This window comes from Triticum urartu, chromosome 5 (genome assembly GCF_003073215.2).
Source record: "Triticum urartu cultivar G1812 chromosome 5, Tu2.1, whole genome shotgun sequence".
Lineage (NCBI taxonomy): Eukaryota > Viridiplantae > Streptophyta > Magnoliopsida > Poales > Poaceae > Triticum > Triticum urartu.
Window position 1 is genome coordinate 15,755,690 of NC_053026.1, and position 19,525 is coordinate 15,775,214.

The 19,525-nt window shown below is 45.9% G+C and overlaps 1 protein-coding gene across 1 annotated transcript; it reads left to right on the top strand.

The window, feature by feature from the left end:
- The first annotated feature begins 18,538 nt into the window (after positions 1 to 18,538).
- On the top strand, positions 18,539 to 19,265 carry LOC125555462 (translation initiation factor IF-2-like). The gene has a single exon (XM_048718410.1). The coding sequence runs from the start codon at positions 18,604 to 18,606 to the stop codon at positions 19,138 to 19,140; it is 537 nt and encodes a 178-aa protein (XP_048574367.1). The 5' UTR covers positions 18,539 to 18,603; the 3' UTR covers positions 19,141 to 19,265.
- The last annotated feature ends 260 nt before the right edge of the window (positions 19,266 to 19,525 follow it).

Genomic DNA, 19,525 nt, shown 5'->3' on the forward strand with positions numbered 1-19,525 from the left:
GGCCGATGGAGTATGTTGTGAGGTAGACGTTACTGCTACGACCTTGATGTCGTGGTGCTACAACCAACAACTGGCCGTGCTGGAACCGGACGCGCGCTCATCGCCGATGTGTTTTTATTTGCTGGAACTAGCTAATTTTGTTTGCTATAATCAACTACCACTAGTAAAAAAAGGGTCAAACATGAAGCACATTAGTGCCGGTTTGTAAAAAAACCGGCACTAATGTGATCAATAGTGCCGGTTCGAATAGCTATGCATTAGTGCCGGTTCGTAATGAACTTTTAGTACCGGTTCGTGCCACGAACCGGTACTAAAGGGGTGGTGGCAGGCTGGCGTCAGGCCAGGGCCCCACGAGCCCCTTTAGTGACGGTTTGTAACACAAACCGGTACTAAAGGTCTAACCTATAGTACCGGTTTGTGTCACCAACCGGCACTACAGAGTCTTAACCTATAGTCCCGGTTGAAGACACAAACCGGCACTATAGGATAATTTCCAAACTCTACCCATCCCCCCCCCCCCCCCCCCCCCCCCCGCGGTGTATCGCCATTTCAGTTTTGAAAAAATCAAAAGAAAATGATAAAAACTTTTAAAAATAAAATCCTTCGAGAGGTAGTTATATTACTACATCTACACGTTAGGAAAATTTGAAAACTTAAATTTGGACATGTTTTACAAAAAGTGTAGGGAAAATGTAAAACGGCTATAACTTTTGCATACGATGTCGGAAAAAAACATATAATATATCAAAAAATTCAGCACGAAAATGCGCATCCGATGGAGACCACTTACAGCTTGTTTGCAATTTTTTAGAATCCTCAAATTCCAAAACAAAAAAAAGATATGGTCAAATTTCAGTTTTTTTAAAAAAATTTGTTAAATCTGGTCAAACTACTTATTCAAGAAGTATTAATGTTACTACATAATTATTCAAGAATATTAGTGTTACTAAATAATTATTTCAATTTTTTGAATTTTGGTCAAATCTGGTCAAACTATGGTCAAACTGTGGTCAAACTTATTCAAGAAATATTAGTGTTACTAAATAATTACTGTTTTTTAGAATAATAGTTTCAAAGTCAAACAGTGAAATGTGTGACTTCATGCTCAAGCTAAACTCCTGAGGGTTAATAGGATTGACATCTTACTATTATCAGGAAAACAATAAGTGCAGACTTGGAAACGAAGGAGAATAGAACCCGAAAGTTAAGCGTGCTCGGGCTGGAGTAGTGAGAGGGATGGGTGACCGGTCGGGAAGTTAGATGATTTGGAATGAGTAATCCATACTTGAATAGTTAAGAAAGGTGTGATCCACACTTGAGCAGTTAAGAGAGGTGATTAGAGACTAAATCACCAAATAATTCAAAAAAATTAAACATCGAACCGGTATGGGGGGGGGGGGGGCTTTAGTGTCCACCAATTAGTGCCGGTTATGGAACCGGCACTAAAGGCCCTTACGAACCGGTTTTAAAACTCCTTTTTCTACTAGTGTACTAGTGTTTTTGCTGCTGAGAAGTTTTTGCTGGAACCAGCGTTTTTATTTGCTGGAACGGGCTATTTTTTCTGCTACCATTGACTAATAGTGTTTTTGCTGTTGAAATGTTTTTGGTGGAACTAGCGTTTTTATTTGCTGGAACTGGCCAATTTGTTGTTACAATCGACTTCTCCAGTTTTTGCTACTAGTTTCTTTTGTTGGAATTGCCATTAATTTTTGTTAGAATCTGCTATTTTTTTGCTTCAACCGAGCGACGTTGACTTTGACGAGGAGCTGCAACCAGTGACGGCGAGGCGGCGTGAGCAACATCGACGGCGAGCAGATGAGTGGCGTCACCGATGGTCCAAACGGGGTGGGTGGTGGCGATGCTCGCAAGTGGAGGAGGCGCTGCTGCTCTCTGCTTTTCCTGTGTGTGTGTGTGTGTGTTTTTTTTGCAAAGAGGAAGAAAGGATATGATGGAAGGGCGTGATCTAACGGCCCCAGGCAAAGCAATCAAACGCTTGGCATTTGACTGGCCGGACTGTTCGGCCAACGCACCGGCGTAGATCAGTGCCCTCTAGTAAAGCTTGCCAAGGTTGAGTCGATTTGGGTCTTTGCCGGTACGTGTATATATATACAGTCTAGGGCGTACACTGTAAGCACCAGAAAAAGGAGAAAAGCAATAAAGAGATAATTACGAGGCATGACACGTGCCTCTAGCCAACTTTGTGTTGCTGCGTTCGCGTGCGTGTGTTCTGATTCCAGTATTTGCGTGGGTGTTGGTGAGCTATCGAGTGCTATAGCTAATTCGTATACGTCGAGACGAGTTACGCGTACACGACCCGTCGAGCTGCGGCGTGATCATGTGTTCGATCCTTGGGAAAAGCCAACAATTGGTATCTAGAGAAAGGTTTGAGTGAAGCCAGAGACGGAGCTGCTTGGTAAGCATTGGGGTCAATTGACCCCAATGAAATTAGGCAATCCTTCATTAGTTTAGTACTAATGACTATTCATTTATGGAAGATGACCCCACTGTCATAGACATGACCCCAGCAGACTTTTTTTCTAGCTTCGTCCCTGAGTGAAGCTGCGCTTGCCCCGGTGTGGCGACCTACTAGCGCCTCGGGGCGGGCTATATAGTCATTGGGTGGTACAGCAACGAGGAGGAGCGGGCGATATAGCTGCTGGGTGGTGCAGCGATAAGGAGGATCAGTCAGTTGTCGTTTGGTGGAGCAAAGACGAGAAGGCGGTGAGGGTGTTGTCGCAAGTCTGCCGGCCGGTGATTCTTGTTTGCCGGAACGGCCTTGAGGAGGGCGACATGCTTTTGTCGACAAGTTGTGACAGCGAGGAAATCATCGAGATCATTTTTGGTATCTAGAGCAAGGCGTGAAGGCTTCGCCGTCAAGTTGTGTGACGACGGAGTTGAAGGATTCTTCGCCGCCTTCAAGTTGTATCATAGACGATGGAAAATCCAAGAGGATCATGTTGACTTCAAAGCCGAGTGGTGGTGATATGACCATCCGGTACCCCATGCTTGAAGGCGACAATCATGGGGTGTGGGCCGCGAAGATGAAGATCTTCATGCGTGCACGTGGAGTCTGGGCAGTGGTCGAAGGTGATGGTGCGGTCGACGAGACATGGGACAAAGAGGCTTTCGCCGCCATAGCCCAAGTTGTATCTGACACCGTTTTCATGGACATATCGGAGAAAGAGACAACCAAGGAAGCTTGGGAAGCTCTCAAGGATATGCATGCCGGAGATGATCGTGTCAAGAAGGCGCGTGTTCAAGCTCTAAGGGGGAGTTTGAGGGGATGAGCATGAAAGAAACAGAAGGGATTGGTGAATTTGCGTTGAAGCTAACCTCCCTGGTTAATGAGATGCGAGCTCTCGGATCAAAGATGGAGGACATTGCAGTTGTGGAGAAATTACTCTGAGCCGTTCCCGACAAGTTTTTACCGATCATTGGCACCATAGAGCAGTGGGGCCATGTGACGAAGATGTTGGTGATGGAGGTGATCGAGAGACTGAAGACCTGTGAGTTGACGTTGAAGGGATGTGAACGTGACCAAGAAGAAGAGAAGTTGATGTTCTTGTGTTGTAGGGAGAAAGATAAGCAGAAGTACCGGAAGTTCGATAAATCTAAAATTGATTTCCTACATGAGAGGTTATATATGTGTTTAGTCTACATGTAGCATGCTAAGATGTGATGGTGTGGGCAGGTAATCCAGGTGATGCGTTGGTTCTAAGTCTATGAGTCGAATGTTTGTTTTAAGGGGTGAATGTTGGGTAATCCAAACGTTTCCTATCTAGTTGAGTCCGGTTAGAACTAGTATAGTTGCGTCAGTTGATTGATTTAGGTGTCTTTGTAGGATTCGTAAAGCTTGTAAGGTTGAGTCGATTTGGGTCATGACAGGTACATGTATATATGTACAGCCTATGACGTACATTTTAAGCACCAGGAAAAGGAAAAAAACAATAAAGAGATAATTGCAAGGCAGGACACATGCCTTTGGCCAACTTCATGTTGCTGGGTTCGCATGTGTATGTTCTGGTCCCGGTGTTTGCGTGAGCGCCGGCGACCTATCAAGTGCTACAACTAATTCATATACGTCGACACAAGTTACACGCACACGACCTGTCGAGCTGCAGCGTATCGTGTGTTTGATTCTTGGGAAAAGCCAACAAGATAGAGCGAAAGAGAGCCGTGCGGATGCCCATATTTAAAGTAAAAGGCATCAGAGTATTTAGCAAGATTTTTATTACCTGAGTATCAATAGAGTTTATATTAACTCCTTTTCGAAGAAGAAAAATAAGTCTTCTTAACAGAGTATCCTTAGAGTTTTTATTATTATATTTGCAAGAAAAGGGATTACATTTATGACGACAGAGGGTTACAATAATATGGAGATTTTTCATCACTATCAGGGTCTTGGATTTGTGTTTTTTGATTTTTCGGAATTGAACGAAAGTGACAAACATAAAAAATTTAGTGTTTTGGATTTCAGATGAATTTAGAACAAAAAAAACTGAAACCCAAACCAATTTGAACAAAAAATGGATGAAATATGAGCAGAAAAACAGGTGAAACCAGAGTTTTGACAGTGCATTCACATATGTGGTGATTAAGTTCGATATGTATCAATACATGAGTGCGAATATAAATAAATTGGTTTAGTATACTATACACTCAAAAGTCAAGGTAGTGTTTGGCCATCTCTAGTACCAATTTTTTTGTTGATTCTTCGGAATCGAAAAAACATGTTCGATATATGCAGGCCAAACACCAAAGCGGTTCTATACTACTACCAACTATTTCAGTTGCGACAGTGGTTGCGACCATGCTAGCAATACCGAGACCCATGTGTCATCCGTCAGCTAAGGAGTGAGAGTGGCTTGGAGGTTCTCAGACTATTGGATCGACAAGTCAGAGTGCTGCTCCATGCAGTGCCTGACGGACACTAATACGCACCATAGCCCTGGCTTTGAGCAGCGGCAGCAAAGTACAACTCAAATTCTTTGAGCTTGAAGCGTTCTTGACACCTCACATTCGTAAATATATGAATGTGTGTGGTTGAACGAGCAATAGAAGAGGAGGACATGGCAGAGCAAGGGAGAGATCCTGTTAGTTAGAGGTGTCTAGTTGTGAGATGAGATGGTAGAGGAAGACAAATATATAGAAAGCAGGGCACGTGAAGAATATTGTCGATGAAGCACTGCTGACACCACACCTCATATGCACAAATTTACCACACCACATATGGATCAAGATGGCCCAATAAATTCAATATTAGTTCACAACAAGTCGCTGAACAGGTAAGGCGCTGGTTGTATTATATATGCACAAATTTACCAGTAGTCTGGACTAACAAATGATGATATGTGCCATTTGTAAGACGCGTGCGACATCACACTGCTATATACATTTTTTATGAAGATTAAATGTGGCATCTCTAATGTATGTTTCACGCGTGCGACTTGAACTATGCTCCATACAACTCATGAACTATTATCTAGATACAGGAGTGTGAATCACAGATGTGAGAAACTAACATGAATTTGACATAGTTCTGTACAGTATCCTACTACACAGGAATACAATTTAACTTTTTTTGTATTTTTTACTATGCCGCCATACTCCTGTACATCTCACAAGGCTCTGCACCTGAGTTGGAGCGCACATAACCATGGGCACCAAGCAAGGAGTATAATATTACACTATATATATATATATATATATATATATATATATATATATATATATATAGGGTCGCGCTATTCGTCACACTGGATGAAGAATAGTTATTCTTCACCCCCTCTATTTTACCATCAATACACCGTAATTTTACGTTCTGTAAGTTTTGTCTTATTTTCGACACAAAAAGAGAGAGTGAGAAAATATATAATCGCCGTAAAAAATATTTTATGTTATGTAAATTACAAACGTAAAAACACAATCTAAAATACACATAAACTGCAAAAAATTTTGTCTTATGACCTATATTTTTATTTTCTTATGTCAAATTTTATGTTGTGAATCAATAGGAATGTAACTATTTGAATTTCAAACGTAATTTAATTATAAAATGGTCGTAAGATTACCTCAGGTGAAGAATAACTTATTCTGCATCCTGGATGATGAATAGTAATATATATATATATATATATATATATATAGACACACACACACACATACATCCAGGCTATTCTGATTCGCGTAACATAATATTATTCTTTTTCGCTACTTGAACTGACGGTTTCAGACGGCTGTACCGATGAAAATTGAGGCGTCGAACTTGTCTTTCTCGAATTTTTTTCGTCAGAACAGGGCGTGTAATATATCATTGGAAAGCTCTTGACATCTAGATTACAACAATATAGAACTTTTTTGCAAAATCATCATGGTTTAAGAGCAGTTTTGAAAAAAAAACCTTTTCTTCAAAACCGTTTTGAAAAAATGGCTCTTTCAAAACTGCTCTTAAACCATGATGATTTTGCAAAAAAATATCGATATTATTGTAATCTAGATGTCAAGAGCTTTTCAACAATATATTACACGCCCGTTCCGACAAAAAAAATCAAGAAGGATCAGTTCAACGTGATGAAAATCGTCACTACAGTCGCCTAAAACCATTAGTTCAAGTAGCGAAACAGAATAATATTCTGTTACGCGAAACAGAATAGCTATATTAGTGGTCCTGATTAATTGCCCCACTTAAACCATGATAACTCAGTTGGATGGTTTCAGAAATTCTGCCGTAGGTAATCCAACCAAACATCCAAATTGTTGTTTAGCAATCTACAGACAAATGTGAGCAATAGGGCCAATTTAATTTTCACATCATTTCAACGTACCACTGCTGATCATTATTGGATCTGTTTACCGGTGACTTGCCTCAATGCGTCATTGCTCCCCATATATCATTCCTCCGGTCGAAAAAGGTAATTGAAGGAACCACCATACATACATTTACACACACCATCGACATCTAGCTAACATGCATCAACAATTAATTGTGAGAACTTTTGCTCATGCCAAGTACTATTTGATATGTGAAGAACTCGTAACTTTGAGACTGTGATGGGGTTGTCCCGGAATATATGATCTGTCATGATATCCTCCGTTCAACATAGCTCTTCCATTTCAACAAATCATGGTGACTAAATCTGTCAATACTACAAGAAATGGATGTATATAAAATCTATGGGTTAAACCGGAAGAGTGGAGGAATAAATCATGTGAAACCCCTAGTAAAATCACCTTGGTTGATCATTCCATTTTTACCCTAGGTCATCGGGACTCTGCGTCCCGTCTTTATGAAAATAAACAAAAATAAGTCTCTCAAATGTATTTTTTTATAAAGGGCATTTTTATTGACTCAAAATGTAGCAGTCAAGGGGATAGAAAGCATGATGAGTAACACCCGGCCTTTCCATAACTAAGATACACAAAACCAAACAAAAACAAACTGAAAGAAGATAGAAAAGATAACATATCAACAACAGTTTGATCGTATAGGACCGACACTATGCCTATATCGCAGGAGGTGGTGTACCAATCCGGATATTATGGTGCCACCCATGCTGGGTAATGACCTCCCTGGCTAACCACTCCAACCGCATACACACCGCCTTCAACAGCGGTTGATACTCCATTCAATGTTGCGTAGACCATGTACAAAACAGATGGTTGAGGTTGATGCTCTCTCAAATGTATATCTAGAGAGTCGCATGAGCAAAACATACACAAGGGGGAGTTGATGAAAGGAGATAGTTGAGCTTGTCGATGCAAAGATGAAAATTTTGAGAAGGTTTATAATGTGAAGCAGAAAGTGGTGGGTGAAATGTTTATTAATACCTACACATCACCTTGAAATTGTACACACACCAAGGAAATTGTAGAGGACTCTCCCTTTAGATAAGTTATCTAGTGAAGAAAATAGATACTTCTTATATAATGGAGTACCAAAATAAATATATAGTGTCTCATTTGCTCGTTGGAGGCCAATCTAAATATTTTAGTCATTTCTCACTCGTAGTTCCTAGAAAATCTAACCAACACCGTTACTGGACGCGGCGCCTAGAAATTGGAACCACAATAGAGCAGAAACAAACTAGAGAAAACAAGCTAGTAAAAGCCAATGACGGGAACCATCAGATAACAAACCCATAATATAAAAACGCACATTTATGATGAACAAAGGGATTAAATCTTATCTCTGAGAGCTCACAAACCAATTCATAAACATACTTACATAAAATTACAGTGAAAAGTAATCAATTGAAAGTAGTCCCTATCTGAAACCATGCCTAGCTTATACACCAATTCTCAGCATGAGAATCGAAGTGCATACCACGATATTCTACAGCATAACACGTATCAATTTCATGTATTAAACGTACATCCATGACCTTGAGTGACGGGGTTGTCACACATGATATTTGATGACTTATGGAGTTCCTTCACCAAGTTCCATAGCAATTTATTCATCCTGGTTCTACATTTGCATGTAGGTCTTGTCCATTTCACAGTGAATGGGTTATAGGAATTCTCGATGCTTCTCATCCCAAGCTAAGTAAATGTACTAAATGAACAGACAACAGACAAGTAGAGGGCTGAATAGTAGCATCCCGAGCTATATGTATGTGTGTACTGAAGTGTACGAAAAGAATACACAACAGACAAGGAGATGGGCTGGACACATGAGACGATTCTAGATCTCCCGCGTTTTGAACAATGTAGATGCCTAGTTATGCAGGAGGGATGGCGGAAAGAGATGGTAGAAGTTTTCAATGGGAAGAGGAGGAGTTTGTGAACATATATAGCGTGGAGTCAAAAGTGGTGGGTGAGATACTTAGTCTGATCTCAGAACCATAAATTACATGAGAATTGTTCACACCAAGGAAAACAGTAGAGTCCTTCCTGCTATATTATCGAGATAGAAATATACAAATATCTTACACAATGATTTGCCTTCTATTATCATCTCTAGCTATTAATTGTCACATTAATGTAAAAGTATGTGCTGATCAAAGATACCTAGAAAACACATGATCTCTGGTCGCCCCAATGGAGAATAGGGATGCACTACCAAGAGAAGATAATATTTATCTCTCCTTTTCTCAGTATGTTCTGCATCATGACAGCTGAATATTGATATATGTGATAATAAAATGACATCTCTGGAATTGTTCTTTCTGGATAACGAATGTTAATCATGATTATTTCTCAACCATCTTTAATGAAACTTTAGGGCACACCGTCTCTTCGTATAACTATGTAGGGGGTACTTTCTTCTCAATATAGAAAAAAAGGCAACATCATAATCAACATAGAGCCACACGATTGATCAACGGGCTATCACTGTCATCATCTTTTCAGCTTACTCCTGGCTAAACTAAATACAGTCCTTTCTTTCCGAACCATGCAGGAAAGCTATCACTGTTTGGTCGGATACACTATATACAGTCCTACAGAATGTATAAACAGTAATGAGAAAAAAAAAGGCGACAGTGGGATATCCATCAGTGAGTAACTTCAGGTCATTTTGATTACAACAATTACCGCTGATGGGTGCCTATGTCTTCTATCAATAATTACTCATTTGAAAAAAACATAGACAAAGGGTGGGCATCCATGTCCACTGCTCCCGTTTCACTTGGGCTAATAGAGGTCCCACACACTCCGCCGTGGGGTCAATGATGTTGGCAGGGATCCGGAGGATGGTGGAGCTGAATAGGCGGAGTTGGCATGTATGTTGCTGACCTTCATGATGTTGAGAATGACGTAGTAGGGTCGCTCGGGGAAGAAAAAGGCTCTGGCGTCGGTCTATGGGTGAGGCCGAGCTGTGCATTGGTGCGTACATAAATGTCGATGAACACTAGGGGGACCAGGAGGCAGAAGATAGCCTAGCACATGCATCCATAGTTTGCCGGTGGCATAGACCTTATCGCCTTTATTGAAGGAAGGAGGGGTACAAATCTTGGTAAAGTGTATGTGAGGGTTTAGAGGGAGTGGGCGTGCCCCCATGTGACTTGTAGTTTTCCAGTAGTTTTCCAGAGGAAGTAACGGTGCATATATTGCCTAAGCTTGCCAGCACTGGAGCCTCCCATTCGACCCTCATTTGTTTAGAAAAGAGGCCATTGTCAGGCCTTATGAATGAGAACATGACAAGGTTAAAAGATGAAAAAAAAAGCAATGGCCATAGATTTGATGCAAGACTAAAAGGATCATGGAATTGACAAAACACTCCAAAGCCTACTATGGAATAGATGATCGAGAGCACGAAACCCTCCTAGCCTCTAGCCGACGGGTGCCATAGCATCCTCCAGACAACTTCCGACGTGCTGTTGTTCGATGTCGGATGTTTGTGATGAGACGATCAAGCCATGGCAATGCCTCTGTCATGCTCGGCAGCCTTCCAAACTATGAGAAAAAAAATATAATGACCATCAGCCAGATGCTAAGTAAAACGCCCCGGCTATTTGCCTTATTCCTAATGAGCCAAATAACCCAGGCTAATTAAGGCCACAAATTCAAGCCATGTAAGCCTATCTATAGTCGCAACAGTTGTTTACCTTGGACTACCCCGGTTCATTCAGGGAAGCAAGCAGGTGCACATATGCAACTCGTTACTTCTCAGAGGGCATTCTAAATAAAAGCATGCCATAATGCAGCGGAAAAAAATGTGATCCATGTTCCCCTCTTCCCCACACAAGGGTCATTTTATCTCTACCACGTGCCATTTAAGAATGTTGTCACTACTTAGAAGCCATCCCCTGCTCAATTGCCAGAATAAATTTTAATTTTTGAGCAAGCCTAGCCTTTGAGATATCAAAAACTCCACAAGCAACAACCTTCTTGAAAATGGCCCTTATTGGGCAATCCAGCGGAGAACTGTCTAGATTGCTCTATATCCCAAGACATGGAATCCTCGAATTCCAAGTTGCAAGCAGAGCAACAAGACCATTCCACTAAAGCAGCTCCTCAGGATCGTGCCCACCTATCATGCAATCATGGGTCCCTCACTTTCACATTTTCAACATCCACGGGGGCAAGGAGACAGGGGAAACTAGGCGATAAGGGCCTATCCTGAGACAATAGTTAAGCCAAAAATAGGTTGCCTACCCATTCCCTATCCCATGCTTGGCACGCAAGCAAAAGAGCCGGTTAACCTTGGCAATTACCTTGGAAGATTGATCGCATTGCAACAGGTTAGCCAATCCCAGATGGCAATATGCCAGTACATTCTGTATGATGTGAGAATTACGTGTTGTATTCCTCAGGAGCAAACACACGTATATATGATATACATGAGTGGCCACGACCTCAACTATAAAAGGCAACTAGGAGGTGGGTCCAGTACATAGATATGCACAACACATACACTCAACACCCCCCGCGGTCGAAGCGAGCTATGCGTTCGAGTGGGTGGAGCGAAACCGAAGCTGGTGTAGAAACAATGCGATGCGCTGGTACGAAGCGCGCGGAGCCTGCTTGAATCCATACAAGGACCGCGAAAGCAGGCACACGTGGTCGGGAAGCACCGGATTAACAAATCCGATGGGCTGCTGGCAGAAGACCTGCTCCTCGAGGTGACCATCGAGGAAGGCGTTTGAGACGTCCATCTGGTGCACAGGCCAAGTACGAGAGACCGCAAGGTGAACAACCATGCATATTGTGTCGGGCTTGACGACCAGAGCGAAGGTGTCGGTGAAGTCGATGCCAGCACGCTGTCGGAAGCCACGAACAACCTCGCGTGCTTTATAGCGATCAAGGGTACCATCAAGACGGAGCTTGTGTTTGAAGATCCACTTCCCGGTAATCACGTTCGCATGCCGGGGACGGGGAACAAGCTGCCACGTTCGGTTGCGCAGCAAGGCGTCAAACTCCTCTAGCATCACATCCATCTAGAGCGGGTCACGAAGAGCAGCTCGAACGGAGGACGGAAACGGCGATGGTGTAGAGGTGTATGCCGCATGGACGTAGTCATATGAGGCGTAGCGCGAGTTCGGGCGAAAAACGCCTGCACAGATGCGGGTGACCGGACCGGCCACGGGAGAGTCGGCTGCAGCTGGGGCCGATGACGAGGGCGCCGGGGGCGCCATGGCCGCGGGCGCCGAGGTGGCCGCGGGCGCCAAGGGGGCCACGGAAGCCGCGAGAGATGGCGGGTCCGCGTGTGCCAAGAGGGTTGCGGGAGCCGGCGGGGCCGCGGGTGCCAAGGGGGCCACAGAAGCCGCGGGAGCCGGCAGGGCCGCGGGAGCCGGCGGGGCCGCGGGCGCCAAGGGGGCCGAGGGCGTCGAGGGGGGCGCGGGGGCTGCAGCCAGAGGGGCCGCGTCCGCCGGAGGGGAAGCCGCTGGCGCGAGCGCCGGGGCCAGAGGGGCAGGCCAAGGATGGCGCGCGAGCGCCCTGGGAGAGGCGTCGAAGAGCCCGCGTCATCGGCGGCGGGAGGAACAGCCGGGGGTAACTGTTGAAATGGAAACACATGCTGATCAAAGTAAACATGCCGGGAAGTGAACACACGGTGGGAGACGGGATCGTAGCACCGATATCCCTTGGAGTTAGAGGGGTACCCGATGAAGATGCAAGCAACAGAATGTGGTGCTCATTTGTGAGGAGCAGTGTCGGTAGTGCTAAGATAGAAAAGGCACCCAAAAATACGCAAGCCATCATAAGACGGGGGCATACCAAAGTGAAGATGGTGAGGTGCATAATTCCACCGTGGGCGGCAGGGTCGAAGGTTAAGAAGAAGGGATGCAGTAGCGAGTGCGTCTGGCCAAAAGCGAGGCGACATGTTAGCATGAAACAGGAGCGTGCGAACGCAATCATTCACAGTGCAAAGGACACTTTCGGCTCGACCGTTTCTGCTGTGAAGTGTACGGGCATGTGAGACGAAAGCTTGTGCCATGGTGCGACAAAAAAGTGCGGAAAGCAAGGTTGTCGAACACTTTTCCATTGTCAGTCTAAAGAGCAAGGATGGGACGCTCAAACTGCGTGCTGAGATAAGATTAAAATGCCATCAAAGTGGAGAGGGCATCCGACTTTCTTCACAATGGAAAAGTCCACACATAATGAGAATAATCATTAAGAATAATTAGATGATATAAAAAGCCCGAATTACTAGGAACCGGAGAGGTCCACACATCCCTATGAATCAACTGAAAGGGAAAAGAAGCAATGGTGGTGGAGTTATTAAACGGGAGGCGAACATGTTTGCCGACACGACAGGCATGACAAGTGTGGTCCTCTATCTTATTACAACTGAAACTGAAACTCCTAACAATATGAAGAAGTGTGACGGGGTTGAGATGACCCAAACGAGCGTGCCAGAGATCGACGCCAGCGGAGAGAACAACCGGTGCGGTGGTGGTGGATGAAGGCGAATGCAGTCGTCGGGGTTGTCACATTGGTGGAGTACCATCCTGGTTTGAGCGTCCTTGACACAAAAACCAAGCTCGTCAAATTCAACAGTGACAGGATTTCATGATTTAAACAACGAACGGAAATAAGATTCTTAATAAGATGAGGAGGCACAAGTATGTTAGACAAAGATATAGGCATGGAGATAGAAGGAAAAGGAGTTTGCCCGACGTGTGTGATGGGAAGTGTGGAACCGTCGCCGACAATGATGCGGCGGTCGGTGGTGATGTGAGTGAAGGAGGCAAGATTATCGGGATGAGCAAACATGTGAGCCGTGGCCCCGGTGTTCATGTACCAATTATCGCCTCCAGTGTAGTTGTTCGGCAATAGGAGCGGTGGGCAGCGCGGCGAGGAGCGCCGGATCCCAAGGCGCCAGCGGCAGGGCCGGTGAGGGGGACGGCGGCGCCATAGGGATACCGTAGCCACCGCTCAGCTACGGCGGTGGGTACCCTCCATAGGGCTGCAGAGCCACATAGTACGCCTGGTGTGCCGGTGGGCGCGGCACGGGAAGCGTCAGTGTAGGAGCCCATGGAACCGGCATGGTGTACGCATGGACGAGCAAGTCCAGGGGTTGTAGCTGGAAGCCCATGGGGGCGGCACCTGGAGCTGCTACTGTTGTTGGTGACGGGGTTGGCAGGAGGCGCGGGCGGGCCGTACGGCAGCGGGAGGAGCCCCGGCTGCTGGGTCGCCAGGTACGGCGGCAGCGGGGCCGGATAAGGCGCCTGGTGGCACGGCTGCTGCTGGGGCGCTGGGGCAGCGAGAGGCATCGGGGTCCCACCACGGGTGGTGCCGGCAGCCAGGGCGGTGTGGATGGCCTGCGCCTTCACCTTCTTCATCCGCCGCTGCCCCAAGCGGAGGTACGCAATGAACTGGACAAAGGACGGGTTGGGGATGAGGGTGACGTTCGCCACGTTGTTGCCGAAGTCCTCGTTGAGCCCGGCGGTGAGCATGCTGAGGAGGAGGTCATCATCGATCTTCGCGCCAATGTCGCGGAGCTCGTCAACGAGAGTTTTAAGGTGCGACAATAGTCGTCGACAGAGGAGTTTTCCTGGTGGCACCCAAAAAACTCTTGGTGCAAAAAAACGCGACGTTGGAGTTGGTTGTCGGTGAAGAGCCCGTTTAGCTTGGTCCACACGGTGCATGCATGGTCACCGTCCTGCACGACCGTCCGAAAGAGGTCCGGCGAGATGGCGAGGAAGAACCACTGGATGATCGTGGTGTCGATGGTGGACCAGTCATGAAACTCAGGGAGAAGGCTGGAGTCGACGGTGCCGTCCACGTGATCAACAAGATGATACTCATGGAACACGAGGAAGAAGTATGTCTTCCACGTGTATTAGGAGGAGTCCACCTGAGAGAGACGAACTGACACCCGATCGTAGATGTTCAGATTGCGGATGCCGTTGACGTCAGGAGGGTTGGCGTCGGCGAACGGGTTAGAATAGGTGGACGCAGATGACGTGAAGGACGACATGGTGAGGGTGAGGCGGCTCGGCGGCAGCAGCGGCTTCGAGCGATCCGCCGGGTTCGGCAACGGGCAGGCGGGCAATGCGGCTGGCGAGCGATGCAGGTGGCAGCAGTGGCTGGCGAGGCGATGCGGGCGATTGGGTGTGGGTGATCGGGTGGTGGGTTCGGCTGCGGGCGGCTAGGGAAGTGCGTGCGGGCGGGGGTGGCAGGAGGTAGGAGTAGCGCGCGGCAGGGAGAGGGAGGAGCGGCAGCCGGTGCGGGAGGCATGCGGGCGGCGGCGGCGGCACAGAGGAGGTGTACGGCGGCGGCTGCACTAGGGTTAAAACCCAAAAACTGATACCACGTATTATATAGGAATTACGTGTTGTATTTCTCAGATACAAACACACGTATATATGATGTATAGGAGTGGATCGCAACCTCAACTATACAAGGCAACTAGGAAGTGGCTTCAATACACAGATATGTACAACACATATAATCAATACTTTCTCCTGCCAAAAGGCACCAGTTATTTATTTTGGTGTTGATGATATCTAGGCCCCCACCTCTTGTGGGAACACATCGAACTCCACTGGCCATATGATACTTATCCTTTTCTCTTTCCTTTTTTGCTATAAAAGAAGTGGGAGTGAACCATGTCAAATGTGTCACGGACACCATTTTGGAGAAGGTAAAAGCTCATTCCATGCATGAAGCTAGGTACTTGCCTTGCCTTGCCATGTGTCACGGACCAGTGTGCAATTGACGGAGCAGCATCACAATGAGCAGAATCGCGACACTACTAATGTATCTGAAGGACAGGCCCTGAGCTCAGACACTAAGACAGGTAGAAGTGCATCGATGTTGAGATGAAATGAGAGTAAGTGTACAAGAGAGATAAGGAGTTGGTAGCGGGTGTGAGTGGGAATGAGAGAGAGGGAACAACCACAAGACTAGTCACAATGGAGAGTAACATACACTAGTAACATACACATATCTTTAGGCTATGATATTATTTTCATAGTGGGTGGTAACATAAGTGTGGTGATTCATTTATTAAGTTATAGACTCATATTGCATCGGGATATGTGATGTTACAGTAGCTAGCTAAGTTACTGAGACTACCTCTCTTCGCATAACACATTGTCACATAAGCAAGAGTTGGATTTGATTTTACTGCTAAAATTACTCCCACTGTGGCTAGTCTAAGGGATCAGTAACGAAGGTGGCAGGCACGATCAGACTGGAGGAGAGATTAGATAATATATACTTGGATCTTTTTGCCAAGTCGAGTTCACGGATCCATATATGTCATGGACTAAAAATTTCTTAACCCCAATTTATTGAGAAAAGTGCAAGTTGCAATTTTTCACTCAGTAACAATGTTTTCTCAATAAAGTCATATTCCACTTCTATGAATCGACTCAGATTCAAGAAAATCTGACTGGATTGGAGATTAGGCAAAACCATTCAAATTTACTAGCACGATCCGCACATATAGAACCCATAGTTTATCACCGAGTTATAGATTTGTTTTCCGATAAAAGATGGATTTTATTGGCTTAAAATGGAGCATCAAGTGGATAAAATATAATGAGTAAACATCTGGCCTCTCCATAGATAGGCTCCACATTTGCAACAACAATACACACACAAACAAGACAGCTAGGAAATAGTAATATAAGAGCAAAGCTATGCCTGAGGAAAATAAATAAATTCAAAACAACCAAATATGGGATCGAGAAACTTTAGGAATGTCCATATCCGCATCAACCATCTCATGACACCAAAACGATAACGATGTTCTTCAACATCTACATCTTCTGGAAGTAAGCGATGTCATGACTGGATCCAACCATAAAAGGCCAGAATCTAGGTTTTCACCCTAAAGAACCACTCCTAGCATACCCCAACAATGCCTTTAAGAAGGTAACCACGCCAGGTATAACCAACTCAGGCAAGACCTAGGTGTTCACCCTAAAGCTTGAGACCGGTAATTGAAAAGTGACCACCATCAGAGCCAATCATGTGTTGTCCCCACCACTTTTCCGCGATTGCCTAGCAGCTAAATGGCACGGGGCTAGAAAAGCTACTGCCACAACTACACAACTACCCCTCCGTGTCAACTCATCGTCCATATATTGCATCTCATTGCTGAAGGCAACCTATGGATCTGAAGAGAGTAGCCCTCATAAAGACCTTTCCATGGACATCACAATCCGTAGCGGGCGGATGCCTGAGTTGACATCACACAGAGCAACACCGACAGTGGAGCACCTCACCGCCGACTGTCACCTCACCAAAGAGAGCCTAGCCCAGGCCCGTCAGCCCACGTGTCGACATGGCCCAATCTAGACAATAAAAGGAAGATCGGTCCGCTAGCAAAGAACCGGAGCACCACAGCCCTCGTTACAGCAACACCCATGACATGTCACCCATCTCCAAAGAAGCGCCCCTCGACAGCACCCAACGCCTAGCATCACACACTGGAGCAGCCGCACCTGAGCCGTGCACAGCTCTGGCCGATTCCGCAAAACCGCTGATGGCGGCGGCGAGGAAACCTCACGGGAGTGCAGCCGGGGAATCACGAACCAGGTCGATAATGGGAGGCGACCTGGGCTACATGGGGAGCAGAGGATGATGGAGGATCAAGGAAAACGAAGAAGATGAGCGCGCCACGCCGCCGCTGTCCGCCAGTGGCAGCACCCTCCGGTGGTAGCGAGGGGAGGTGTGACTTCACATTGTAGTTTTCCGTTGGCGGCGGCGGGTGCCTCAAGAGTGGCCCAAGCGACCAGGGATGCATTACATTGTTTTTGGTCGCCTTCTTCATGGCATGCTTACCATCGAGATCATTAAAATTTAGGAGAAAATTTTACTTCACCCGGCCTTTGCGCTTAACATTGATGCACACCGTCTTTTCTGTATGAGTGTCATGATTTTTATCTTGTAGTGCAAACCCACCGCACACCCACCATGATCCTCAAAGAATAATTTTATGAGTACCAATATTGTGTCCTGATGAGTGGTAATTAGGTTGTGTATCACCTGTTAATTTTAGGCTGGTCATAGTGGGGAGTAACTTATACTAGTGTCACTAGTCTAAGTTACCACCTTCATAGTGCAAAGTAACATACTAGTAGTGTCATATGTGGCTTCATTTAATGGCTTGTAGACTCATCTTATCTTGGAAAGCGCTATGTTACAATAACATATTATGTTACTACTTCTCATTAACTACATGTCACATAAGCAAAAATTTGTGGAAGTGCGCTATGTTAATATCTAAGTTACTCCCACTATGACATTCTTTAGAAATTAAACCCGGGTGATTAAGCTGCACCACCTTCTGCCTAACCGCCGAGCTAAAGCTCTTTTTACACCACTGAATCATAGACGCAACCATGCATGCGCAGATACATCTGTTACCAACAAACCCCATCTGCCATCCACGGAAAAAAAAACATGGTCGTGCAGGTAGGTAAGCATGTATTTTCTTTCTCGGATTTGCTCACCAACATACAGACACGGATGAAAAAGGCTAAGACGAAGACGTACTTGTAGTGAAGTGAATTGACTGCCACGAGACCGCTTTCTCCGCTGAATTTTGACATGCACGAGCCAAGCATTCTAAAGTGATCGTGTTAGATGGAGCCGCCTATCCACCCCCACGTACTCTTGTCACATCTATTTTCCTACCAACTTCACACTATAAATTATCAGCACACTAACATCTTCTTCCCCATCGCCAACCCACATCCCTCCACGATGGCACGCAAGCTCATGTACCCACGGATCCTCGCAGTGCTCGCACTCGTCATGGCGACGGCGTGGACGCCGTGCTCCGCGGACACGACGGTGCCAACGATGTCCCCAGCAGCGGCAAGCGGAGACAACGTACCCGTCCGAGCTGCTGCAGGTGCGCCGGTAAGTTCAACAGTCGCCGTACCTGCAGCCGGTGCAGCGACAACGCAAGCCACGGCCATGACGTCCAAGAAGATCCCGTTGGCGCCACCAGACGTGGTCGAGCCGGCAGCGGAGGTGGTGTCGGCGCTGCCGGTGCCGGTCCCCGAGACTCTTCCCAGCGCAGAAGGCCTTGGCTTCGGCAGCAGCGGGTTCAACGGTGGCCAGGGCGGCTTCGGATGCTGCGGAGGTTTCGGGTACAACGGTGGGCTCGGCTACAATAACGGACCGTTGTTCTTCAACTCGGCGCCGGCGAGAAGATTGAGCCTGACGAGCATGGCGACCGGAAATGGCCTCGCGGCTCTGCTGGTTGCTGGTGCTGCGGCGATGTTTTATGTGTGATTTGTACTGTACTAGTTTTTATTATTTTTCGGGGAAGGGGCATGCATATATGTTTGCATCAACTGACATGTATCACAGGCAGTTAATACTCCAAATTTAAAGTAAGATCATAATAATATACCATACGACGTACTACAACATTGAGTATAACTTAGACATACACATGCACGTTCTATGTAATACTTCAAAATTCTACGGTACGTACCTACACGATGTCGCATGTGGTTTGGTAATGACCCGTACGTCGACGTACCACATGCACACGGCATGCCCCATGCTACACCAGCTAGCTACCACATACATATATACACATACGCACGTCTTTACTTGTTTGTGATCTTGTATTCTGTTTCACACCGCCTCTCCACGAAAGGGCATCTCTAGC